General features: G+C 38.3%; 4 protein-coding genes and 1 long non-coding RNA gene across 5 annotated transcripts in view; 4 read left to right on the forward strand and 1 right to left on the reverse strand.

Moving 5' to 3' along the window:
• Positions 1 to 741: 741 nt before the first annotated feature.
• LOC133848089 (probable serine/threonine-protein kinase DDB_G0267514) lies at positions 742 to 3,155 on the forward strand. Its single transcript, XM_062283477.1, has 2 exons — positions 742 to 1,253; positions 1,314 to 3,155. Exons 1-2 carry the CDS (start codon positions 1,082 to 1,084, stop codon positions 3,026 to 3,028), a joined length of 1,887 nt encoding a protein of 628 aa, XP_062139461.1. The 5' UTR covers positions 742 to 1,081; the 3' UTR covers positions 3,029 to 3,155.
• A 2,218-nt stretch (positions 3,156 to 5,373) lies between these two features.
• LOC133847207 (pyruvate dehydrogenase [acetyl-transferring]-phosphatase 1, mitochondrial) lies at positions 5,374 to 9,628 on the reverse strand. Its single transcript, XM_062282087.1, has 4 exons — positions 9,193 to 9,628; positions 8,590 to 9,091; positions 7,089 to 7,656; positions 5,374 to 5,977 (listed from the first exon to the last, which is right to left on the reverse strand). Exons 1-4 carry the CDS (start codon positions 9,304 to 9,306, stop codon positions 5,707 to 5,709), a joined length of 1,455 nt encoding a protein of 484 aa, XP_062138071.1. The 5' UTR covers positions 9,307 to 9,628; the 3' UTR covers positions 5,374 to 5,706.
• A 462-nt stretch (positions 9,629 to 10,090) lies between these two features.
• On the forward strand, positions 10,091 to 12,328 carry LOC133847209 (ras-related protein Rab-39B). The gene is made up of 2 exons (XM_062282089.1): positions 10,091 to 10,543; positions 11,492 to 12,328. The coding sequence occupies exons 1-2, from the start codon at positions 10,436 to 10,438 to the stop codon at positions 12,041 to 12,043; spliced, it is 660 nt and encodes a 219-aa protein (XP_062138073.1). The 5' UTR covers positions 10,091 to 10,435; the 3' UTR covers positions 12,044 to 12,328.
• A 591-nt stretch (positions 12,329 to 12,919) lies between these two features.
• Positions 12,920 to 18,148, forward strand: LOC133847208 (mitochondrial import receptor subunit TOM40 homolog 1). The gene is made up of 4 exons (XM_062282088.1): positions 12,920 to 13,319; positions 14,307 to 14,569; positions 14,630 to 15,047; positions 16,821 to 18,148. The coding sequence occupies exons 1-4, from the start codon at positions 13,094 to 13,096 to the stop codon at positions 16,958 to 16,960; spliced, it is 1,047 nt and encodes a 348-aa protein (XP_062138072.1). The 5' UTR covers positions 12,920 to 13,093; the 3' UTR covers positions 16,961 to 18,148.
• A 2,156-nt stretch (positions 18,149 to 20,304) lies between these two features.
• LOC133849423 (uncharacterized) overlaps positions 20,305 to 26,122 on the forward strand; it is a 42,788-nt gene continuing 36,970 nt past the window's right edge. The window contains exons 1-2 of the long non-coding RNA XR_009895376.1: positions 20,305 to 20,458; positions 24,472 to 24,946. This is a non-coding gene — a long non-coding RNA (uncharacterized LOC133849423). The remainder of the gene's footprint in view (positions 20,459 to 24,471; positions 24,947 to 26,122) is intronic.

Here is a 26,122-nt window from a genome sequence, read left to right on the forward strand (position 1 = left end):
CATTTTTATTACGCACCTAATTTATCGTATATTATTATATTATTAATGGAATGCATTTAGTAGCTAATTATTAAACAATATTTATACGCATTTCAGAAAACAAATTGAAGACGTGTTAGTTTTGTATTTGATTTATTTTTGTCAGTTACATTTTTGATTAATTATTTGATTATATTAATCTACTGCGATTAAACATATTATTTATTTAATTTTTTTAGTTTTGTCTATTACATTTTGTTTTTATTTATTTTATTAGATTAAGTTTTTGTGCTAACACATATTATGTTTTATTTTTGTCTATCACATTTTTTTTTTATTTATTTTATAAGATGAATTTATTGCTCTTACGCATATTGTTTATATTATTTTTGTCTACATTTGGTTTTATTTATTTTTTTATTTACATTATTTCTGTATTATTGTCTAAAACATTTTATTTTCTTTATTTTATTATTTTATTATTCATATATATTTTTTTTTTTTGTCTATTACATTTTGTTGTATTTATTTTATTAGAATAAATTATTGCGCTTAAATGCATTAATTATTTTATTTCTTGTTTTTATGCTGTAGTATATATATATTTAATTCATTTATCTAGTTGTTAATTAATACAATTGATTTATTTCAGTTATTTAATTTTATTACATTATTTTATTTTTTCGAAATCTATTCGCAATAAATCGAATATGCATATTCACTACACAATCGTTTTGCCACTAGGTGGCAACGCCGCTGCGGCTGCAGCGTATACAAAAGCGGTACGGCAACGCTGGCATAGCCCAAAAATTTTGTAGTCCAATTTTGTGTGTTTTTCTGCGTAATTCTGTAATATGGCTAATTCGTGGCTCGCTGCACAATATTAAACGCGATCGCTGGCTGTGTGTGTGCACGAAACGAAGACGAAGACGAAGAGGATAGCAACAGTTGGAGCAGTGTGCAATTTGGCTGGCCGTAGCGCACACACACACACAAGCAGGCGAGCGAGGCCAACTCCTCCACCCCCCCTCGCCCATCGACAAACCAAGCGCCTGCCTGAACAATAATAATAATAATAGTGATACTTAAAGTGGAGCCAACGATGTCGGAGCGCAAGCGTTATCACAAGGATAATGCGCCCACCGACGACATTATAACGCTGATCAATCTGGTGCGCCAGAATCCAGCGCTCTACAACTACAAATTGCAGCCAAATCAGCGACGACGTCCGGACATCTTAAGCGGCTGGATGAAGGTGTCCCAGCAAATGGGCAGTAAGTTGTCTAGTGTTGTGTTGTCTTCCGCTTCCATCTAATCAAGTTAATCAATCCTAGATAAGTACAGCGTGCAGGAAGTGCGACGCAAATGGAAAAATCTGAGGGACACTTATCATCAATATCGTCGCCGGTCCCCGAAATGCATTGAGGGACGATTGTCAAAGTGGCGCTATGCCAAGCCACTTGATTTCCTCTCCAAGGTGTATCAACCGAAGTTGAAAGCTCAGCGCAATGCGCTCGCTGCAATGTTGCAGATCAAAAAGCAGCCCGATGATGAGGACGAAGACGAGGATGGGGATGTGGGGGATGTGGATGATTTGGAGCACGATGTGATCGATGAGGATGGCAGCGGTGCTTTGGCCAGCCATCATCATCACCATCATCATCATGGACACAGCTCGCAGATCACTTTGGTGGGCGGCGATGAGGCGGAAACCTTTATACTGACTGCCTATGAGGAGAGTGTGGCCGATGACAGCAATACGCATCCGACGCATCATCATGGCCATCATCATCATCATCACCAGCAGCAGCATCAGCAGCATCATCACCATCACATTCCCGACAGCCATCAGCAGCATGTGCATCACCTGCAACACCAGCAACAACAACAGCAGCAACAACAACAACAGCAACAACGTCATCACGATGGCAGCATCTCGAGCATTGAATTGTCACAGATAACGCAAGATGAGGACGACGATGACGTTGATGGCGAAGTGGAGGACGATGACGATGTTGTGGACGATGAGCTGGATGAGGATGAAGTGCAGCAACACGATGGTACCCAAGTGGTGGACATTGTGAAGCACGAACTGGACGAAGATGCCGCCACAGGAGCCGAAGTTGACTACGAGGAAGTGTGTTTGTATGAGGAGGCGAGTGGAGCGCATTGTGGCGATGATGTGGCCGATAGCAAGGGCTTCCATTACATCGATGAGTTCATCGAGGACATTGAGCCGGAGACGCACGAGACCCAAAAGGAGATCACGTGCCACATTCTGCGTGCTCATCACTTTGCCAGCACAACTGGAGGTGGAAGTGGAACTGGAAGTGGGAGCGGGAACAGTGGAGGAGGAGGAACAACAGTAACAGCGACGGCCACAAATAGCGTGCTTGCTGGCGGAGTGATTACGGCGGACACGAAGCTCAAGAATCTCACGCTGGTGACCACAACGAATGCAGCAACCACGACATCATCATCATCGACAAAAGAATCGCAGCAAATTGCGCTTGTCGATGTCACCGAGGCAACGAGCACCAGCGTCACAATTTCCCAACCCGCCGCCTGTCAACTGAATGCCACAACAGCGGCGGCGACAGCAACTCCTTCGGCTGCTGCTGCTGCTGCTGTTGTCAGCACGACGTTGCAACCAACAGCAGCAACCACTTTGTGCAATAGTTCAGCGGGTCACTTCAGCAGCCCGACGACGACGATACTCCAACTGCCAACGTTGAGTTGTGGAGGCACTTCCATCAGCGTTGCCTCCAGCAGCACGCTCATCAAAGAAGACGAACTCCAGCAGCAGCAACAGGTGCAACAACAACAACAGCAGCATCATCAACAGCAACAACAGCAGCAACATCAACAGCAGCAACAACAACAACATCAGCAACAGCAACTCAAGCGAGATGAGCTCGATTTGTTCTTCGATTTCCTCAAGAAGAAGATGCAATACTTTAGCAAAACGCAAATCACGCACATCCAAATGGAGTTCCTCAACTGCGTCAGTCGGCAGGAAGTCGCCGCCGATCTGGAAGCCAAGGATTAAACGGAGGAGAGCGCGCGTTTTTTCATCAGATTTAAATTACTTACCTTTTTTTTAATATAATTATTTAGAATTGTAAATCGGTCATTTTTAAGTTTTAACGCTTTTCCTCTCCTTGTCCCTGTTCCCCCATTCTCCTCTCTCTCTCTCTCTCTCTCTCCCATTCTCCCTCTCTGTCCCACTCTTCCCCAATTCTCCTCCTCTCTCTTTCTCTTTTAATATAATTATTTAGAATTGTAAATCGGTCATTTTTAAGTTTTAACGCTTTTCCTCTTCCTCTCTCCCTTTCCTTGTCCCCCATTCTCCCTCTCTCTCTCTCTTCCCCAATTCTCCTCCTCTCTCTTTCTCTTTTAAGTGTTCGTTTTTAGCCTTAGCTCGCCAATTTGAACGTAGTGTTTAGCGTTAACGATGCCTCGTCTATACCTTGTGTATAACCCCCGCCCCCCTTTGAACCCTGCCACGCCCCCCCCCCCCAAACTGTGTAATGAATATAATTGTAAAATAAAACTAATCACATTTCTCGAAAAATGTTTTACAACTTGCTAAACAGAAACAATTCATCAGTCAACTTGATTTATAACGTTGCCACGCCCACTGCTGACGCCTTCGCCGTTTAACGAAACTTGAAACTAGTGAGAAAGCTACAGTGGAGTGTGCTCGACTGTGAGATACCCAATAAAAGCGAAACGGTGCGGTATTATGCTTAAAATATACCAAATTAATATACCGGAAAATACCAAAATCTACATTTGGTATATTGATATAGTATTGCATATAAAATATAACAGTGCGGTATTATTCTTAAAAATATACCAAATTAAAATACCACAAATATACTAAAACCTACATTTGGTATATTTATATAGTATAAAGTTCATAATATACCACAGAGTACAATATATGCCAGGCTCCAGTGCTGTATTATTTTTTTAAATATACCAAACATTATACCACAAAAATACTACAAATACTGAAGGCTATTTTTTGGTATATTGATATAGTATTACATTCAACATATACCGAATATACCAAATAATATACTGCAAAAGTACTATCAAGTACGAAAGCTAAGCAAGTCGAGTGTGCTCGACTGTGAGATACTTAATAAAATCGAATACCAAACTAATATACCGGACAATGTCAAAGTTTATATTTGGTATATTATTATAGCGTTACGTTCATAATATACCACAGAGTACAAAATATACAAGACTCGTGTGTGGTATTATTATTTAAATATACCAAACAATATACCGCAAAAATACTAAATAAATATACTGAAGGCTATTTTTGGTATATTGATATAGTATTACATTCAAAATATACCATATATACCAAATAATATACTAACAATTACGAAAGCTAAGAATGTCGAGTGTGCTCGACTGTGAGATACCCTGTACCCATTTCGAATAGAAACCAAAACAGTTCTAATGCTTTATATACAATAATTAATTTAACAATATTTATTTTGAATTCAAGGCATATTCCGTAATTAACTAATTTGTGCATTTGTATTATATAACTGCAAATTTTCTTTACTTCTAATCCGTATAAGCAATCTGGTAACAGGCTGTAACAAGTCACAGCCACACAGAAAAAGTAAAGTGTAAATAAATCAAAGCCATCACCGCTTGTTACGATAAACAATAATACAAACAAAAGGTTTGTTGTACTGAGCGCAGTAATAAACAAAAGCAACAACTCAGAAAAACTCTTTTTGGCGCTTTGCATTCAAATCACAAATCGAAAGCAAAGTTATCGATAGGCGACTTGAGTTCAAGTGCGATTTATTGCGTTATCACAAAACAGGACACAGCTATCGAGTTGGTGAGTTATCGATAACAGGCGCCAATATTTAAATTGCTTGAACTTTTCAGTAATTGAATTCGAATCGAGTCGAAAAATGAAAAATAAGTTATTAAATTTCACAATTTTTATATTTCCATGAAAAAAATAAAAGTTACACTTTCAATTAATTTAAATTTACAAAAATAACAATTCAATATTTGACAATTTTTGTATTTCCATGAAAAAAATAAGAGTTACTTTGAATTATTTTAAATTGAAATAAATAATGAAATATTCCACATTTTTTGTATTTCAATTGCAATTAAAATAAGTCTTAAACAAAAATATTTAACTCTTATTTTTTATTTACGAAAATAAGCCAATTTAAAAAGCAAAATAAATCAATAAACTCTTATTTTTAATTTCCTAAGGAAGCCAATTTAAAAAGCAAAGCAATGCTATTAACTTTTCATTTTTTATTTCGTAAAAGAAGTCAATTTCAAAAGCAAAATAATGCATAATCAGTTCCAGCTTATTATCGTTAGGATAGTTTGTAAATCAAAGTGTGTTTTTTAAATTGTAATTTTCAGTGCTTCGATCGTCAAGGATCAAGACTTCGGCAACAACAATAGCAACAACTAGTGACAACAATTAGAGACAGGGAAAAATTGAAGAGGAGAGGAGAAGGAGGAGATTGTAAACAAAACTTAAACGAAACAACTTATGCGACTAGCTGAGATTTAGCTAAGACGCCGTCCAATAAATACATATTCATCATATACAAATACATATATAGCATATACATATATATATATATATATCAATTTAGCTTAGATGCTCGAAGGTACACGTGAATCCATCCAACATCCAGATCTCGTCGTTCACTCAAATCACGCCGCTGGCTGAGGTTGCGATGATGATGATGATGAAGATGGTGATGACGCAGTCGCTGTCTCGTTGCGCAGCTTGGCGATGTGCTCCGAGTTGAAGTAGATGACGGTGATGGTGATGTCGTCGCGATACAAACGCACCACATCCTGAGGCAGCGACAAATAATACGAGATCTTTGAGTGCTCAATGCCATACTCGGTGGCTCCTAAAGCATGCCTTATCAAGTGTGTCGCCGCATTCTGATCGATCGGCTTGCGCGTCAGTCCGGCTCTGAAAGCGAACAAACAATAGAGTTCATTTTGGGATGGCACAACTTCGGTATAAAATTTAAAAATGGTTCGACAGCCTTCTCGGTAGTGTTCCTATTACAATTATTTGTAAATCATGTAAAATAGAAGTAAACTATATTCTAGGAAAACCTCAACTAAACACTTCAAAACCTTACTTGTAAAAATGTCGACAACCTTCTTGGTAGTACCTATTCTATTGCTATTAATAAAAATGATGGATATTCTCTCCAAACAATGTAAAATACAAAAAAAAATGTACTCTCTACAAACCTCAGCTAACTGTTTGTTAGTATTATTATAAAAGTACCGACAGCCTCCTCGGTAGTATCCATTAGTACCTATTACAATTATTTGTAATCAATGCAAAACGGAAATAAATTATATTCTAACTTTTCCTAACTTTCTACTCTTATTTCTTATTCTACTCTACAACAATGCAAAGTAGTTAAAAATTATATTCTAGGAAAACCTAAGCTAACTGTTTGTTATTATTTTTAAGCAGTGTTATAAAAAGCACCGACAGCCCTCTCGGTAGAACCCATTCTATGGTTTTTAGTTACATTACAAGTAAGTTACATTCTAGAAACACTTTGAAGCATTAAGCTTTAAAATTACCAACAGCCTTCTCGGTTGTACCCTTTTCAATAACATTTAGTTGCAATATTAATTGTAAAAATTAATTAATTATTTATAAATAATGCAATATACTACAGAAGACATATGTTTGTAAGCATTATTAGTGAGTTGTGCTATAAAAATACCGTCAGCCTTCTCGGTAGTACCCATTCTACTGATCACAATACTCATTCCATCAATTATGTAAACATTTCTGAACAATGGAATAATCAAAATACACTCTATAAAAACTTAAACCTACACAACTTGAAGCATTATTCGTAGGTTGCAAAAGTGCCAACAACCTTCTTGGTAGTACCAATTTAACTGCTTACAATATTCATTCTATCATTCATACATTCTATGTGAATATTTCTGCAAACCTATTCTATTCTTCCGAGTTTTAAAAGCGTCAACAACCTTCCCGGTAGTACTCTTTTAACAAACACACAAACAGTTTTAACTTCTTTACTCACTTGCGCTCCGCTAGCTGGGCGGAGATCTCCTTCAGCTTGACATCGCCACTGGGGAGACGCATCGGCTCGAGGATCTTCTTGGAGTTGATGTGCTCACCCACCAGACTGACGACCTCGCTGGGCGTGAGGAAATCCCAGAGGCCATCGCTGGCAATGACTAGAAACTTATCGTTGACGCCCAGCTCGTGCTGCTGGACATCGGGGCGTGCGGTCAGGTACGGCGGTGTATAATAATTCGGTGGCATCACATGCTCCCCAAACATGGGCACCACCTGCTGCTGCATCGTCTCCACCGGCCACTTGTATCGATAGTCGCCAAAGGCGCGCAACGGCGCCAATTGACTCAGCAGTCGACCATTCCGTATGATCGTCTCGCGCTCCTCTCGCGGATGCTCCTGGAGAATGCGCTCCACCTCCTGCATGTTGTCCGCATTGTGTTCGCTGTTCAGCTTCTTCGGTTGCCACTGATTCGTCTGCGGATCGAGCACTCCGAGCACAGCTCCACAGTCCCCTGTGCTGGCCACATGCAACTGAAGTCCCTCCAGGTGCACCAAACAGGCAACGGCGCCTAAAATAAGGGAAGGAAATGAGTATAAAGGAAATAAGTATATGGTATATTAAGTTATTGAGAAACTCATAGTTGCCCTCTTCTACAGTATTCTTAAGCTGAAGAATGTTATCCCCAAATTTAGTAGCTTCAGATGTCAATATATGGGATATAAAAGAGGCGGACGCAAAGAAAGATTAATCTCACTATAAATGATAAATAATTTGCAGCTTATTATAATTTCGATATTAAGATACTTATATTTTACCTCTTCTGCAGTATTCTTAAGCTGTGTAGCAACCAAATTTATTACCTTTAGCTGATATAGTCTTTAAGATATAGAAGATAAAAGAGGAGAACAGACAGAACGACTGTTGGATCTCCGTATAAATGAATAGTTTGCAAGTTTATGATAATAGAAATTTATCATCTTTTAACAAAGTTATTAAAATGAATTATCTTTTTATTTATAATTTATTTTAGGGTTTAGAAGAAGGGTTTGTCCTTACAGCATTCTTAAACTGCGTAGGAACCAGAAAAGAATATAAATATAAACGATTAAAGAGGCGGACAGACAGAAAGACGGATGTTCCTATAAATGAATGGTTTGCCAGTTTATAATTTAAATTTAGTTGCAGCTATTAAGATACTCCTAGTACTCAAAGCTTTTAAGCTGAAGAGTGTAATCAACAAATTTATTTGCCTTAGCTCCTATAGTCTTCAAGATATAAGAGATACAATAGGTGGACAGACAGAACGACGGAATAGATATCCATAGAAATGATTTGCAAGTTCAATATAATTTAGATGCAGATTGTTCCTAGAGAATATCATAAAAATGATTACTACTTTTTTGACATAGCTTCTTTAGGGGGCTAAGAGAAGGCGTGGCTTAGTTTTAGACCAAACGAGAACTGAAACTTCTTCTACAATTTTGGAAGATGTTTTACTTACCGGAGAGCGCAACGCTCATGGTGCGCACATCGTTGGTGGCCAAGGCTTCGAGGGCCAAATCCTCGTCTAGTTGCTGGAAAGCCTGCTCCAGCTCGGTGGCGACATCGCGCTGCGGCTCCGCACTCAGACGCTTGATGTACTGCTGGAAGCTGTTCTCGTAGATGGGACGAATCTCGCTAACGAAATCGACATTGTCGTTGTGACACTTGAGGAACGATTGGCTGGTGCATCCTTGCTTCATCTGCTCCCGCAGCACTTGGCGGGGCAACGTGCCCGCGGAGATGTAGCGGAGAAGGCGCTTGGAGACCACTTGACCGCAAGCAGCACCGCCGTGGCCATCGAAGACACCGCAGATGAAGCCGTTGCGATGGAGGAGACTGGCTTCAGTGCGTGAATCCTCGCAGGGGGAATTGGAACCGAGTTGATTTGTTTCGTAGCTGCGTATGATGCCGTCCAGCGGGAAATTGTAAACGAATTCATTTTCGCGTAATGCCAAATTCACCTGCACATATAACAGAAACAACAACATCGTTACAACAACAATAGCGAATGATAAAGGATTAATCGATAGTTCTTTTGGCTGCGATCGATAATTGTACTCACATCGTAGGGACTCAGCTGGGGAAGCTGCGGCAGCAGTCGGAGAGCATTGAGACTGAACTCACGCACATTGTTGCGCACGTAGCCAATGGCGTCGTGCAGCACAAACTTTAACATCTATGTGTGATTCGAAATACTATATGCTATGCTGGATCTGTGTGTGTTGCCTTACTTCTTCCTTCCTTCCAAGTGCGGTAACCACACACGTTCTACTGCTTCTTCTGGTTGTTGTTGTTGCCTCTCTTTTTTTTATTTGATTAATTGTCGCGCAAGGCAGTTAACGGCAATTTATGGGCGCTTTGGTGCTGTCTCTCGGTTGCTGCTGCACAAGTTGCTCTTTATTGCTCGGCCTTCGTGTTCGATTTTATTGTACATTTGTGCAGCACAAAATTGAAAACAATACGAAAATAAAGCCGAAATAAAACGAACTAATGTCAAATATGACAGATAGCGATGACAGAAGCAGCGCACCGAATATCGATAAGGCATCGATAACACAGCAAATGTAAACTAATTAATTAACTACGTTAAATGTTTGTAAACAAAATTTACTAAAAATAAATTATTTTTTTTCGGTATTCAATTTGCATTTTTGTGTGCTTACGCTAATTCAATAAACAAAACGCAATTGCGCGACAGACGCAGCGTTGCCACTAAGTAGGCAAATGAGTATTTTTTGATAGTATTTATTAATAGAGCGCTTGATTAATAAATACAAACAACAACAATCATTATTAAAAAAATAGTTTTAGTGTTTCTCATATTTTTAAGCCATTTTAAACAAATTAATAAATAATTTAAATTCGCGGCAATGGCAGCGATGCCACTGACAACAAGCATGAGTAATTTGCTGGCAGCCCTGGAAACCAACCCACACACTTGCTCTCTCACACACACACACTCATACAATGACAGTAATAGCTGTGCGTTAGAAAAAAAAACAAACAAAACAGTGCAAAGCAAGCAGCTGAGTTTAGTTAAATTTAATAAACAAAAAAGCAACAAATTGATTTATACGCTAGCAGCACGTTCAACGGTGAATTAATTAACGCCAAGAGCACAAGTCAAAAGCAAAACGCAATTGCGCTGGACGTGCAACAACAACAATAACAACAACAGCAGCAGCAACTAGAGCGAAGAAGAAAAGCAAAAAGGACAAAGTTAATTTGCGCATTAACGCAAAAACAAAAACAAGAAGCGAAGCAAATACACAAAAGTCAACAAACAACAAAACAAACTAAACACGATGGTTGAGCCAATTTTTGATTATCAATTTCGCTTAATACTCATTGGAGACAGCACAGTGGGCAAAAGTTCGCTACTCAAATTCTTCACAGATGGAAAATTTGCCGAGGTATGTTATGCGTATTACTTGAAAGTGTTCCTTTTTTTTGTTGTTTTTGTTGTATGTGCTTCTTAGTGCAACTGTGTCAAGTGCAATCATAATAATTACATAATTAAAGTAGCGCACAATATATTCATTAAGACAAAGGCAAGCATCTTTCCTATGTGCCCCCGCTTCCCCCCACCCTTCGTCATACCCCACCCATAATCGCAGTGTCGCAGCGAATGGCTATATGGGTGTTAGTGTGTGTGTGTGTGTAAAGTACTGATAATGCAACTGCCTAGGAGCACATACAACAGTGGCAACCTTGAACATGTAGCGCTTACTTTTGAACTCAAGTAAATGTGTTTTGATTGTATTTAGTTTGGGTGATTAACAAGAAAAATTAAGATAAAATTTAATTTCGTGTTTGCACAATCTTTTTCTTTCACTTCTTCAACTTCTTGTCCCTCTCTTGCTCTTTCTGTGTGAAGTAGCAATTGTAAAGGATAGCAATTTTCAACAAGAGTGGCAACGCTTAAGCACACTTGGCGCTTAGATTTTGAATTTCAAATGTGGAAATAAAGCAATTTAACATTGGAATGTTAGCTTAGCTATCTTTTAATACAACTTTGTGGAATTAAATGTAGCTGCATTTATTATTATATTATTGTTTAAATTTTCAATATAAGTTAAACTATATTTTTATCCAAATATTTGTTCTATAATTTTAAAATTCAACTAAATACACTTGCGATATTAGCTCAACTATCTTTTAATCCAAATATTTATACTATTTTTTTAACATTCAATGAAATACACTTCCAATATAGGCTTAACTATTTTTGGAATCCAAATATTTAAACATTCAACTAAATACAGTTGCAATAATAGCTTAATTACATATCTTTGAATCCAAATATCGATTTTATTTCTTAACCATTCAACTAAATACACTTTTATTGCTCTCTTCTCCAGCTCTCGGATCCCACAGTGGGCGTGGACTTCTTCGCCCGCCTCATCGAAATGAAGGACGGCACACAGATCAAACTTCAGCTGTGGGACACCGCTGGCCAGGAGCGTTTTCGTTCGATCACAAAGTCATATTATCGCAACTCGGTTGGCGTTCTCCTCGTCTACGATATTTCGAACTACGCCAGCTTCGAGCATATACCGCTCTGGATGATGGAGGCGCGACGTCACATTGAGCCGCATGTTCCGGTCTTTGCACTCGTTGGCTGTAAATTGGATCTGGTTAATTCGGGTTCGGGGCATCGCGAGGTGTCCACTGAGGATGGCCAGGGATTTGCCAAGCTGCATGGCTTGCACTTTGTGGAGACATCGGCGCGGACTGGGGCCAACGTTGAGGAGGCATTTCGCATGGTCACCCAAGAGGTTTATGCCCGCATCCGATCGGGCGAATATAAAGCCGAGGATGGCTGGGATGGCATCAAATCTGGATTTGCGCGACCCAACAGTCTGGACTTTAATCTCTTTGTCGCCGAGCCCGAGAAGTCCTCCTGCTGTTGATGGGATGATGATGATCATCGTTGATCGTGATCGTTGCGTTTCCAATCCAGCGGCAAACTTTGTTTAGTTTAGTATACATCAAATTTTTTTTCCAAAACCAAAACCGTCTCCTACATATATATGCAGAACATACAATATGTTTTATTTTTTCTATGCGATTTTACATATTATTATTTTGTGTATGTCGATTTGATAATTGTATGCTGTCTTTATTTGTTGACTCGTTTTTAATAGTGCACCAAAAAAAAGAAAAAAAAAAAACAACAAAAAAGAATGAAAACAAAATGTATTTTTGTTGACTCATAGTTAAGTCCAATCTTATATATTTTTGCATTTTCCCGGTAAAAAAAAAACCCAGCCAAGACTCTTCTACACTGATTTTCATAATTGTTCTGTTCAGCTGAGTATTGTGCTGCATCTTATTAACCTATATACAAGAGAAATACTTCAATGCATGTGCGTGAACATGTGAAACAGAAAATAAGAAAACAAAATTAAAAAAAAACAAGGATACACATATACTTGAACTTGAAATATAAACGTTTTTATTGATTAAATTTGTTGGCTTTTATTTCAAATTCAGCGGTCAACTAGGCTTAACAGTCTGGCAACGCTGCCCAGTGGAATGGCAGTTCAGCTGCTCGCAACGAGTATCGATTACTCGCTTAGCTAATCAATCAATATTTATTACTTGAGTTGATTTCAATCAAATGATAATTAGTCATAATTTGTTTTATTATTTTTTTTTTGTGAGCTAACCAAGCAACAGCAACAGAGTAAACTGTGAAACAGTCGTCAGTCGCAGCAAGCATCGATGCTTGGCAGTATATCGATAGGCAAAAACATATGTGATATCGAGACATTTGACTGTCAAAAGCAGTCTTTTTTTTTTGTTTTTTTGTAGTGTGATACCCCGTACAGCGCGTGCCACTTCTCTAATTTTCGTTGGCCAACAAGAAAAAAGAAAAAGGAACACACACTCACACACATTCAATAACAACAGCAGTAATTTACACGAAAAAAGAAGAAAAACTATATATCTAGGTAATAATGGGTAACGTGGTAGCGGCATCATCCGGCATCGAGCCAACGGCGGCGCGCAGCAACAGCGTTGCGGCAAGTCTCGGGCTGCCGGAACCAGCGCAACTGAGCAGCAGAAGCGGCACAGATGGAGGAACAGCAGCCACATTGATTGCGGCCGATGTGGGCGATGCGTCCAAGGACAACACACTCGAGAATCCCGGCACCGTTGAGGAGTTGCACAAGAAATGCAAAGGTATGCGATTCTCATTCATGAGCAAACCCAAAATGTTTTTGCCATTCTGATGACATAACCTACAAGCATGTGAAACGGGCTGAATGTGGGGAGGGGGGGTTAACCCAAGTGCGTGTATGTGTGTGTGTGCGCGCGTACGTGTGTGAGTGAGTGCGTATGTATGTGAGCGTGTGCGTGTTTCTGTCTCTCTGTGATTATGTATTATCAGTTGCACCTTCGATGTACTCATTCATGTGCATGTTTATCGTTATCGATATGAGTGGGGGGCCAAATTGGGTTTTGACCTGCGAAAAACAGCTGCTTGGCAAAGCAGTGGAAACGGATCGCGCTATGTTTTGAACTGCTTGCTTCCTTTAAGCGCAGCTTAATTCCGCCGGTTATTTTGCCTGACATGTCCAACTGGAATTTCACGCATTTCGTGTCGAGTCATGCGTTGACATCTCAGCTGCATATGGCGTGCAGAAATTATGGATGACTTGTCTGCTTCCCTTGAGCGCAGTTTAAATGCGAATTTAAAACAGCCGCTTAACAAAGCAGTGCTCCGCATGAACTGCTTGCTTCCTTTAAGCGCAGTTTACTTGCGACTGACATTTCGGCTGACATGTCCAATTGCATTTTCACGCATTTCGTGTCGAGTCATCCCAGCTGCATATTGGGTGCGGAAAACATTGTTTCCTTGGCAGCGGAAAAAGGAAGCATGCTTGTAAACAGTTTTTGATGATATTCCAGTAGTATTTGAACTGCATAAAACATAATTGCTCTGCAGCAGAAATGAGACATGAGAAATGTTGATACCCCAGTTGTATTTCAATTTCATAAAGCATAATTACTTTGTAGCAGAAAAGTATGAAGGCTTGTTTTGCAATTTATGGGTGATTTGATAACTGTGAAATCTTGTTTTGTACTCTATTTTATTCTATTCTATTCTAATTCCCTACATAGATCACTTTCTCATCACAATATCACTCTTTTAACTCTCCTTCACAGATGTACAGGCCATCACATTCGAGGGGGCCAAGATTATGCTGAACAAAGGGCTGAGCAATCATTTTCAGGTATCGCACACGATCAACTTGAGCACCACAGTGCCAAGTGGGTATCGCTTTGGGGCCACCTACGTGGGCACCAAGCAATACAGCCCAACGGAGGCATTCCCCGTGCTCCTGGGTGACATTGATCCCTCTGGCAATCTCAATGCCAATGTCATACATCAGTTCAGTTCGCGTCTGCGCTGCAAGTTTGCCTCGCAGGTAAGTTTTCGACTTGCTTGCTTTAACAAGTTAAAGTCTCTAATATTTATCCTTTTGCAGATTCAAGAGTCCAAGGTGATGGCCACACAGCTGAGCACAGATTATCGAGGCAATGATTTCACCGCCTCGATCACTCTCGGAAATCCGAGCATATTCACCAATTCCGGCGTCATCGTTGGCCAGTATCTGCAGTCGGTGACACAGCGCACAGCTCTCGGCGCTGAGGTCGCCTATCAGTATGGTCCCAATGTCCCTGGACGCCAGATTGCCATCGTCTCTGCTCTGGGACGCTACACCAACGGCGACTCGATTTGGTCGGGCACTCTCGGTCCCAGTGGATTGCATCTGTGCTACTATCAAAAGGCCAGCGAGCAGCTGCAGATTGGCGTCGAGGTGGAGACAAGTCTCCGCATGCAGGAATCCGTCGCTACGATTGCCTACCAAATCGATTTGCCCAAGGCCGATCTGGTCTTCAAAGGTACCTAAAAGTGTTCTAGAATGTCTATAGGATTATATATATAGTTATATTATAGTTATGTCTCCCTTTCCGATGATTATGATGTCGATGTATAGATATTTATGTCTGTCTCATTGAATAAGGATTATGATTATGTCGATGTATAGATATTTATGTCTGTCTGTCCGTCTGTCTAATTGAATCGGAATGATTCTAATTATGTTGATAAGTAGTCAATTAAGTTTGTTAGGATATTATAGTTATGTATGTCTATAATATGATTCGATCCGATTTCGTTGTGTAGACATTTCATTTGTTAGGATATTATACGTTTGTCTGTCAGTCTGTCTGCCCAGTTAAATCGGGATGATTATGATTATGTCGCTAAGTAGACAGTTTAGTTTAGTTAGGATATTATACTCATATCTGTATTTCTTTCCATCTGTTTAATTGAATCGTGATGATTATTATATTGTCGATGAATAGACATTTCATTTGTTAGCATTTTATACTAATGTCTGTCTTTCCTATGATTTTATGTATAGACATTTAGTTTGTTAGGATATCATATGTCTTTCTTTCCGTTTCTCCAAATGAATCGAGATGATTATTATGATGTCTATGAATAGTCATTTCATTTGTTAGAATACTATACTAATGTCTGTCCAGTTAAATCAGGATCATTATGATTATGTTGATGTATAGAAATTTCATCTGCTAGGATATTATAGTAATGTCTGTCTGTCTGCCTAGTTAAATGAAGATGATTCTGATTATGTCAATGAATAGACATTTAGTTTGTTAGCATGTTATACTCATGTTTGTCTTTCTTTCCATCTGTCCAATTCAATCGAGATTATTATTATGTTATGTTATTCAACAACATTTCATTTGTGAGTTTTATACTCATCTCTGTCCATTAAAATTGAAGTGCCATATCTTAGTTAATTGAAGTTAACATTTGCTTTTAAAGCTGTTCGAATTCCCTAGTAACTTTTCTTCATTTCTAGCATTAGCTTTAGGAAAGGAAAACAAGACATTTTGAAGTGTTAATTTAAGTATTCTTTAGTAATCTAAATTCAAATTGTAAAGTTGATGGGAATATTCTTAAGCTCATACGACAAAAATGGACCTTAAGAATATTTTCACCAACTTGAAATTTGAACTAAAAATACTTAAATGTCGCTAAGTTGACATAATTTAAAGTTAAATTAAAAATAGTAATCTTATCGAAAGTGCTAGAATACTATCTTATCTATATCTATATCTATATCTATATCTATATCTATATCTATATCTATATCTATATCTATATCTATATCTATATCTATATCTATATCTATATCTATATCTATATCTATATCTATATCTATAACTATATCTATATCTATATCTATATCTATATCTATATCTATAATTATAGCTCAGCGAATTTCAGAGTTAAATTTTAACTAAAGTATAGCTAAAGTAACATAATTCATGTTACTAACTTGAGCAGCAATCGAAAGTGCTAGAATACTATAAACATTGTCTATCCGTCGTTCCGTCTGTCCACTCGAATTTATAGCTATAACTCAGATAACTTCAAAGCCTCATTGAAATTAAAGTATAGCTAAAGTAACACAATTTAAATTACTAACTTTAGCAACAATCAAATACTAAAAACATTGTCCGTCGTTCTGTCCGTCCACTGCTATAAATAACTATAACTCAGGGAATTTCAAAGTTAGCTCTACTTTAAACTTGTACTTACTTTTATTTTTATTAATATAATGAATCTCGCTTGTTTTGCAGGCTCCATTGACTCCAATTGGCACATTTCGGGAGTGTTGGAGAAGCGTTTGCAGCCTTTGCCATTCTCGTTTACGCTGAGCGGGCGCATGAATCATGTGAAGAACAACTTTAAGCTCGGCTGTGGACTGATGATTGGTTAATCGATAGATCGATTAATCGATACCACACACACACACACGGAGAAAGAGAGTCGATAGCATTCACACACACACAGTTTTCACAGAGCAATAGAAAGGAAGAAAAAAGGAAAAGGATTTTTGGAGCATGCTCAACACACACACACACACACATGTATAGTTATATACACACACACACACACACACACACACACAACTGCAGCAAGCCAAGCATAATTGTTCATTTGTTTTAAATCTGACCTCATCAACGCTTTTGATCATTTGACATTTCCAACAACAACAACAACAACAAATTGTAAATGTAAAAATTCGAAAGCTCCCTAGGCCACGCCCCCCCAGCCCCCTTTCCACCCTCCCCTTCAGCAACTAGAAGCAACAGCGACATGAGGCAACTAAGAAAAACAAAAAAACGGGTGCAAAATTTATCAGCAATTAGTACAAGACGAAGAAGAAGAAGAGAGGAAGCAGCATAGAAAGAGATGGAAATAAAATGTTATGTTATGTAAAACAAAAAAGAAACATTTGAAAATACACAAATTGTGCTGTATTCAAATCAAACAACTAAAACAATAAACTTAAGTTGTGCCCATCCCCTCATCCCTCATCCCACTTCCCCCCTTTCACCCCTCTACACATTTCCAATTCCATTACAAAACCAAAAAACAAAGAAAAAACCAGATGAAGAATGAAACAGTTATCTAATTTCTACACTTAAGATTGCTTCCTAAAAAACACGAGAGAAAAATGAATTTGTGGCGCATTTACAAAACATTTGTTCCTCCTGCCAGAGCCCCAGTCGTAAAAAGTAACGAGTAACCAGTAACGAGTGGAAAGAAGAACCAGCAGCGTATGAAGAAAAAGAAACAACAACAAAACGGAAAATGCAAAACAACAAAAACTGCTTTAAGTTTATAATGCTTAAATTATAAATTAGTTTCTAGTTACACAATGACACATTTACATACATACAACAAAATTTGTTAAACAATTTGAAACCAATGTTTTTTTTTTTTCGTGTGGGCGCAAAACCAAAAAAAACCAAACAAACAAAACCCAAAAAAAAAAATAAAACAAAAAACGCAAAATATGTTAAATATATATGCAAGTTTCTAATTGTATTTGTAATTTGCCAGCTGCGAACAACAACAAAAAAAGAAAACCCAAAAAATAAACACAAAAAAACATGTAAAATTTATCTTTGCATTTTATTTTGTAGTGCTGTCTCTGTCGCGCACGTGTGCGCACCGGTAAATGCCACAGAAACTGTGCTAGCAGGCAACAGTGACTGCAAAACTGTTGTTATGTGGCTACCGCTAGAGATCGCAATGCTGACAGTAGGAATCAAACTGTAAGCAATTTCAATATGTTGCTCAAACTGTAAAACTTTTTGCCAAGCCAAGCAAAACAAAACCTAAAAACATAAATGAAACAAAAAAACGTTAAGTGTGTTAAATATATACGCATGTTTCAAATTGTATTTGTAATTTGCCAAGAAAAAAGAAAACACAAAAAACATGTAATTTGTCTTTGCATTTCATTTTGTAGTGCTGTCTCTGTCACGCACGTTCTATACAGGGAAGTAACACACAAACTGTGCTAGCAGGCAACAGTGATTGCAAAACTGTCTTACTATGTGGCTGCCGCTAGGGATCGCCATTGTGACGCAATGCCAACAGTGGAAATCAAACTGTAAGCTAGTTCAATGTATTGCTCAAACTGTGAAATTGTTTCACTTGCTGTGCGACTATATTATTAAACTTTATTATTTCATGTGCTTTTCCATTTCTTGTTGTTTTTCTCTTTTTAATATTTCTCTTTCTCTCTCTTGCAAAAAAAAATGGTAAAGATGAAAGAGGACAAAATTCAGTGTTATGCAATGTAATGCCACCAAAACTGTAGTTGCAAATCAAATCGAGCTACTCAAACTGTGATATGTAGTGGCACTCAAACTGTTCTGTTTTCGGCACAGTTTTAAAGGTGAAATGCACAAAGTTGAAAATTTGCAATAATATTATGAGCATTTATTTTGCTATGCATATTTATGTATGTATGTCGCTTGTATGCAATGGACAGCTGCAATAATAATAATAATAATAATAAAAATAAAAGACTTCGTTGTTTGGCATTCTTCCTGCTGGAAGCTTTTATCAAAAACAATTTTTGCACTAGTCAAATAGCAAACAACAATAACAAGAACATCAACAGCAACAGCAACAACAATAACAAACTTTGTTCAATCAGTAAGAGAAAAACGTTGTCGTCGTTGTCGTCGTCGTTGGCGCCGCCAAATATTGTTTAGATAAGAAAATGTTCCACTGCACGTATGTGTGTGTGTGTGTGTGTGTGTGTGTGTGTTTTACATGCACATGCAAGTTGCCGTTTGTGCTTTGCTGTTTGCTTTGGCCGCACTCTCATTCACTCTCACACCTTCTTGCCATCTCTATCCCCCACTCCCCCCTCACTGTAACAGTCAACGCTTCTTTTACATGCTGCCTGTTTTGTGTTTTTCTTTTCTGTCGTTCTCTCTTCTCCATTTTTTGCTCAAATGCAATTTGAACTTTGCCAAAAAGAGGCAACAACAACTTTCATATTGCATATTATGCCAGCATCAAGCAGTGCAGTGAGCAGTGTGCAGTGTGCAGTGTGAAGGGGGAAGCAGTGGAGCTTAAGCACTGCTCGAGCACTGCTTTCAAATTCAATTGCACGCACTCATGTCCACTCCAGGATGTGTAGGGGATGACGGGGAAGGGGGGGTCAGCTAGCCAGATAAGACAAAGGCAAGAAAACTCATTAACATATAAAGTAGCCGCACAAAATCTCAGTGAGTGTGCTACTATGTGCTTGTAATGCGGCTAATTACAAAATGGCGTCTTGCAGAAGCAGCAGCAGCAGCAGCAGCAGCTTAAGTGGCCGCTAAACTGTGTTAAGCTTTAGCTTTAAAATCGTTCCCCAAAGCTCTACTAGATAAGTAATTAGCGCGCGCACTTTGCGCTGCCCTGCCACGCCTCCTCACCCACAAATGTTATGCAATGCCGCCCATGGTCATCATTGTGCGTGGCACACAATCGGCTTTAACTAATTAATGAAAAGTCGCGTTGGGTATATTACGTACATACATATATGCATAATTCGAAATCAATAATGTAAAACTGGGTAAGTCCTAAGGATCGCAATTGTCAATGCCAGGGCAGTTGCATCAAAGATAATCGATAACACAGTGAGCAAGGATCGTAATCGGCGATAATTAAATCACTCTGGCAGCATTGTAATCGGGTGGGTGGGCAAGGATCGTAGTCGCCGATAATCGATAACACAGCGATAGTGAAAGCAGTTTGGCAGCCCTGCAAGCAAGCAGGCGAAGAAGCAGTAAAGTGTGTGCGCGAATTACTTCGGTGAAAAAGTTGTTTTCAATTACATAAATTTCGTGGTGCGTTCAAATAAGTATGTATGTAAATAAACTGTGCAAGAAATGTGTTAAAAGTGTGGAGAAGCAAAAGCAACGTAAGTAACATAAATGTAAAATGTTCTAAGCATGCAAACACACGCACACATGCCAGCGAAAAAAAAGTGGGAGGGAGAGAAAAATAGTGTCTGCTGTGTGTGTGTGTGTGCGTGTGTGTTTGTGTGAGCTTGCACTCGCATTTGTGTCTGTTTTGTTTTGGGGCAAATCAGTTAAATCCCATTCTTTAACATTCATTGTCTATGCGCAGCTAATTGGCTGGCGTGCTTAAGCCGTCTACACTGTTTACAGTTAGCGTTCTGCAAGTGTGTATTAGTATGTGTGTGTGTGTGTGTGTGTGCAGTGCTTTATGCCCTTTTGCTGCTGATTGGCCAATTAAAACGAGCGCTTAATACAAATTACAAAATTAACACGCTTAAAGCTTCAACTGCACTAAGCTCTCTTAGCACTGACAACCGGCAACCAACAACAACAACAACAACAACAACAACAACAACAACAACAACAACAACAACAACAACAACAACAATAACTAACAGCCATGCAATTGTGTTTTGCAGAAAGGGCGTTAGACTGTCTGCATGTGTATGCGAGTGTGTGTGTGTGTGTGTGTGTGTGTGCTGCTGTTGTATGCTTGGCATATTTACGCCAACTTTAGTTATTTGAATTACGTGACTTCAGCAACAGTTCTATGACTGAGTTAAACAGCGCAGAGACTGGCACACACACACACACACACACACACACAGACACGTGAGCACTCTCACATACACAGACACATTCACCTAGAGCTGACTTAAACTTTGTGCAATTTTTTAAGCACACACACACACACACACATACAGGGAGAGCATATTACTTACGTACATACTTATAAATACTTACATACTATCTGTCTGTTGATTACACATGCACGTAAAAAAATATTGAAGCAGCAGCAGCAGCAAAGGCAAAGCCAAAGAGTGGGCGAAAAAAAAACACGCAGCAGAAGAAGAAATGCAGTCACGGCACGAAAGTAAATACTCTTTGCTTTAGCTTTAGCTTCAGCAGCCGAAGCAGCAGCAACAACAATTTCCATATTGAGCAGCTCTTTAAGTCGCTCTCAATTTAACGCTCTCTTTGCATGCGGATCTGCTTTTGCAAGATGGCGGCGCTCTTAGACTTTCTTTGCCTGATCTGCTTGCCAGCTTTTAAGCATAATTTGAATGTACGAAAAATTAGCTTTCTTCTTTGCGCTTTGGTTTGATTGAACTGTTTGCATTAGGGTAACATACTGAAGACACACGTCAACTCTCTTGCAAGTGTATTTAAGTATTTGGTGTGCTTTTTCTCTGCTTCCATTTACTTCTTAATAATTGCAAGGTAAATCGCAAGTTGCACTCAAAAAAGAAGAAAAGTAAATACTCTTTGCTTTAGCTTTAGCAGCAGCAACAACAATTTCCATATTGAGCAGCTCTTTAAGTCGCTCTCTTTGCATGCGGATCTGTTTTTGCAAGATGGTGGCGCTCTTAGGCTTTCTTTGCCTGATCTGCTTGCATAACAAGCAAGCAACCCTTAAGCATAAGTGGAGTGCTCTCTTTATGTTTTGTCTCGCTTTGGCTGATCTGTGGCTACACTTAGCTGTCAGCTCTCTTTCTGCAAGTGTATTTAAGCATTTGGTGTGCTCAAGATGGCGACCTCAAACTGCTGCTGCTGTTGTTGTTGCTGTTTCTGCTATTTTTGGCTTTGAGTTTTGTAGCCTTAAGCCAAATAAGTGTTTTAGCAGACGGGCAGAGGCAGCGGCAGAGACGTCGACGCTGCAACAGCCGGAAGTTGCTACGACAGCTGCAGGAAACTCTAACTCACTTACACACACACACACACATACATCCAGAGCACCTTACTATCTATCTGTGTGTGTGTGTGTGTGCGTGTCTGTTCACGTCGCTGACTGTTTCTCACGCCCCTCTTCGTTGTGGAATTGTTGAAAGTTAGCAATAGATTTTTAACGGAAGTTGCACATGTGCGCACGTGTTTTCTACCAATGCCTGCCCCCTCCCCCACCTCCCTCTCTCTTTCTCTTACACATTGCCGAAACTCAATTCACGCCACACACGCTGTAATTAAGGGCTGTGCATGGGCGTGGCACATCATCATTCAAGCGCAGCAGATTAGGCCAACCGATTGCCTTTACCCCCCCCCCCCACACACACACTTCTTGCCACGCCTCTCACCCGCGCCCCCACCCCCGCCCCCGCTCTGGGCTGCGTGTGCGCGTCTACTTAACGAGAATTTATCGTCGTTGCTGCCGCTGACATATTTACCACTTTAGCACTTTGCTATTGCTCCAAAGATCCTCCAGCAAGCTTCTCCCTTCTCCGTCTCCCTCTCACTCCTTGCTTTCCTACTTGTACATGCAATTATGGCAGCAGAAAACGTCTTGTCCAAGTATCCAATTCGGTTGCTGACTGCGTGTAATTTAATGGAAAAAATTGCCAAGCAAAAGGATCTCTGCACTTGAAGTCCTTCGTCTCCTCCTTTACTCTCCTTCTGTCCATCCTTTCCCTTCCCTTCCCTCCTCGCAACTGCATGCGATTAACCCGAACCCGAAAAATTAATGCATTATGAATGTAAGCTGAGATTGCGCCACACTAACTGCCTATTTATCACCAGCCGATGCACACAGAGAGAGAGGGGGCGTGGAGGAGGAGGAGGGGTGAGAGGGAGAGGGAGCATAAGCCGTCTGCTGTTTGTGTCACGCATCGTTGTCGAGGCGTAAAATGCGACAAGGCAGACAATGATGACAACGACGGAGCAAGGATAAACAACAACAACAACAACAGCAACAACAACAACAACAGCCAAAGGCAGAGAAGTAAAGTGGCAACAGCTGAGTGTGCTCGACTTTGAGATACCCGGCAAAAACAGTAGGACTGTTTTTCTTCCTAGAACTTTTATTTCAATTTAGAGAAAACGCTTTTTGAATGATGGCTTTTTGTGGTTTTACATAAATGTAGAAGAAGATGAAGTAAAGGAAGAAAAAGAGGAGGATGAAGATGAAGATGAAGAAGAGGGGAATGAGGGGAAGAAGAATAAAATAGAAAAGAAAAAAATAGAAAAGAAAAAAAGAAATGTAGAAGCAAAGGAAAAAGAAGAAAAGCAAGCAGAGGAAGAAGATGAAGAAAAATAAGACGAAGAAGAAGATCAAGAAGAAGAGGAGGATGAATAAGAAGAATAAGATAAGAAGATGAAGAAGAAGAATAAGATAAGAAGATGAAGAAGAAGAATGAGAGGAAGAAGAAGAGGAGGACAAAGAAAAAAAAGAAATATAAGTATAAGTAAAAGAAGAGGACGAAGCAGAGGAAGAATAATAAGAAGAAAAAGAACTAGAAGAAAAATGACTTAAATAAAACCTTTTATTTTTCTCATATATTTTTTAATGTTAGTTTTTTGTGGATTAGAAGATTAGAAAAAATAAAAGAAGTAGAAGTAAAAGTAAAAGAAGAGGACGCAGAAGAAGAAGAAGAAGTGACAACAAAGGAACAGAATCACTTTGTAGCACCTTGAAAGTTAAATTTATATTATCTATATCATGGTCGCGCCCTCAATTATTTGTGGCCTTTTAAAATACAAGAACAAAATGTGCTAAAATCAAGAATGAAATCTTGAATCAAGATTCTTTGTATGTAAAAATTGAACCAAGAAAACTTATTCTTATACTCGTATCAAAGTCGAAAATCTATAAAAAATTTATATTGCCCAATCTTTTAATTGAAAATTTCTTGTTTCATGAGTGGAAAAATCTTAAAATGAAACCAAGAAATCTTAAGTCAACATTTTTCAATTTCGATTTCATTCTCTCTGTGTACGAACTTTATTTAAACCACAATCAAATAAACGAAACTGTGCTTCCAAATTCGAACCATTAATATTTAATAAGTTTTCTCTATATAATCTTGATCCATCCTTACATAAATCTGTTATGATTTAACGTGATATTTTATTTACATAGAATTTCAGAAAAATTCTACGCCAAGATGTTTTTCTTATTGAATCACTTTACTTTTACTTCTAGCATCAACTTTGAATGCCTTGCTCAGCTTTCAATACCGGGTATAACTACAACAACAAAGGAGATAGAGAAAGAGAGAGAGAGAGAGAGAGAGAAAGAGTCTTTGCTTGAAGCATTTGTGGCTCAATTGCACTATCGGACAGAGTTGCCTGTGAAAGTGAGAAGCTGCATTGACTAGCTCTCCTTCTCTCCCTCTTTCGCTCTCTCTCTGGTAGTAGTGGCGCCACCTGGCGGCTATTGTTTGCCAGTTATGTAAATTTATGATTATTTTGCGTGTTTCTGGCCATGATGAAGAGGCTGTCAACCCAACAACAACAAGACCTAACAACCAACCATCCAACGAACGAACGCAGCAGCAGGCCTAAAGACAAAAAGACAATAGAAGAGCCCCGGAAATAAAAAATGCTGCAATATAGTGTGTGATGGAAAGTATGCTATATATTTTATGCAACACAACAACAACTTGATAAAAGACGGGGTAAGTACAACAAACAACACTTGACCAGATTTGAAGTTAACAATATAAATCAAAGACAATCACAGAAGCAAATAATAAACAAGAGCAATAAATGTTCTCAACACACATCAACAAACGAATTAATAGCAATAGACTAGGGAATTTATATAGAAAACAATCTTGTGATTTAATATAAGTATGTAAATAATAAAGATTTATCATAAAGTTAGAGGAGCAAGAAAAGTCAGCTAGGATTAACAAGATATCTAAAAGAGAAAATGAAATATTTAATTTATTGACTTCAATTAAGAAATATAAATTATAAATTTAAATTTAGATAGGAAGTTTTCTTAAAAAGTTTTGTTTCTTTACTTAAAATTGATTCATAAAACGATTACTTCCCCAAAGTTCCTAAAATAACACATTTTTTGAGGTTATGTATTGCTTATAGATTGAAGATAGACGGGAGATTAAGTAGAAAATTAATATAGAAAGTAGAAATTATGATTTATTATATATTTATTAAAAGTTTTTTAGGTTAGTTATTGCCTATAGATTCAAAATAGACGGGGGAATACGTAGAAAATTAATACAGATAACATTTATTTATAAAAGAAGATTTATTATATAGTTTTGAGAAGCAAGAAAAGTAAGCTACGACTAACAAGATATCTAAATAAGGAACTTAATTTAATATTTAATTTTTTTTTTAATTTCTTGATTTCTATTAAGATATATAAATGATATATTTAATGGGGAGGTTACTGATATGAATTACTTCACCAAAGTTCCTTAAAAACACAGCTTTTGAGGTTAGGTGTTGTTTATAGGAAATTTATTTAATATTTTTATATATGTATGTATATAAATGATGATCTTAATTTAAAAACGTAGTGGAAAGTTTTTTTTTTTTAACTATTTTTGCTTGTTTAGGTCAAACAATGATTATTTACAGTTTTTGAGGTTAGGTATTGGTTAAAGAAATACTAAATGAAGCAATACTTATTTCACATTTCAAAAAGTCAAATTATTTAAATTAACTCTATCAAATTGTATTGTTACTAAGAGAGAGTTGTTTCTGCTTTTATTTGCTTCATAATTGCAAGGCAAATTAGAAGAAACACGAAAGTAAATAGTTTTTGCTTTTGCTTTAGCTTTAGCAGCAGCAGCCAAAGCAGCAGCAACAACAATTTCCAT

The sequence above is a fragment of the Drosophila sulfurigaster genome, chromosome X (assembly GCF_023558435.1).
Source record: "Drosophila sulfurigaster albostrigata strain 15112-1811.04 chromosome X, ASM2355843v2, whole genome shotgun sequence".
Taxonomy (NCBI): domain Eukaryota; kingdom Metazoa; phylum Arthropoda; class Insecta; order Diptera; family Drosophilidae; genus Drosophila; species Drosophila sulfurigaster.

Excerpts from the sequence above, each read along its gene's own strand:
- LOC133847209 (XM_062282089.1), top strand. The coding sequence starts at position 10,436 with ATGGTTGAGCCAATTTTTGATTATCAATTTCGCTTAATACTCATTGGA. Across the intron at positions 10,544-11,491 it reads CAGATGGAAAATTTGCCGAG|CTCTCGGATCCCACAGTGGG; the intron begins GTATGTTATGCG and ends TCTCTTCTCCAG.
- LOC133847207 (XM_062282087.1), bottom strand. The coding sequence starts at position 9,306 with ATGTTAAAGTTTGTGCTGCACGACGCCATTGGCTACGTGCGCAACAAT. Across the intron at positions 9,092-9,192 it reads CCCAGCTGAGTCCCTACGAT|GTGAATTTGGCATTACGCGA; the intron begins GTGAGTACAATT and ends TTATATGTGCAG. Across the intron at positions 5,978-7,088 it reads GCCCAGCTAGCGGAGCGCAA|AGCCGGACTGACGCGCAAGC; the intron begins GTGAGTAAAGAA and ends GTTCGCTTTCAG.
- LOC133847208 (XM_062282088.1), top strand. The coding sequence starts at position 13,094 with ATGGGTAACGTGGTAGCGGCATCATCCGGCATCGAGCCAACGGCGGCG. Across the intron at positions 13,320-14,306 it reads GTTGCACAAGAAATGCAAAG|ATGTACAGGCCATCACATTC; the intron begins GTATGCGATTCT and ends TCTCCTTCACAG. Across the intron at positions 15,048-16,820 it reads GGCCGATCTGGTCTTCAAAG|GCTCCATTGACTCCAATTGG; the intron begins GTACCTAAAAGT and ends CTTGTTTTGCAG.
- LOC133848089 (XM_062283477.1), top strand. The coding sequence starts at position 1,082 with ATGTCGGAGCGCAAGCGTTATCACAAGGATAATGCGCCCACCGACGAC. Across the intron at positions 1,254-1,313 it reads GGTGTCCCAGCAAATGGGCA|ATAAGTACAGCGTGCAGGAA; the intron begins GTAAGTTGTCTA and ends AATCAATCCTAG.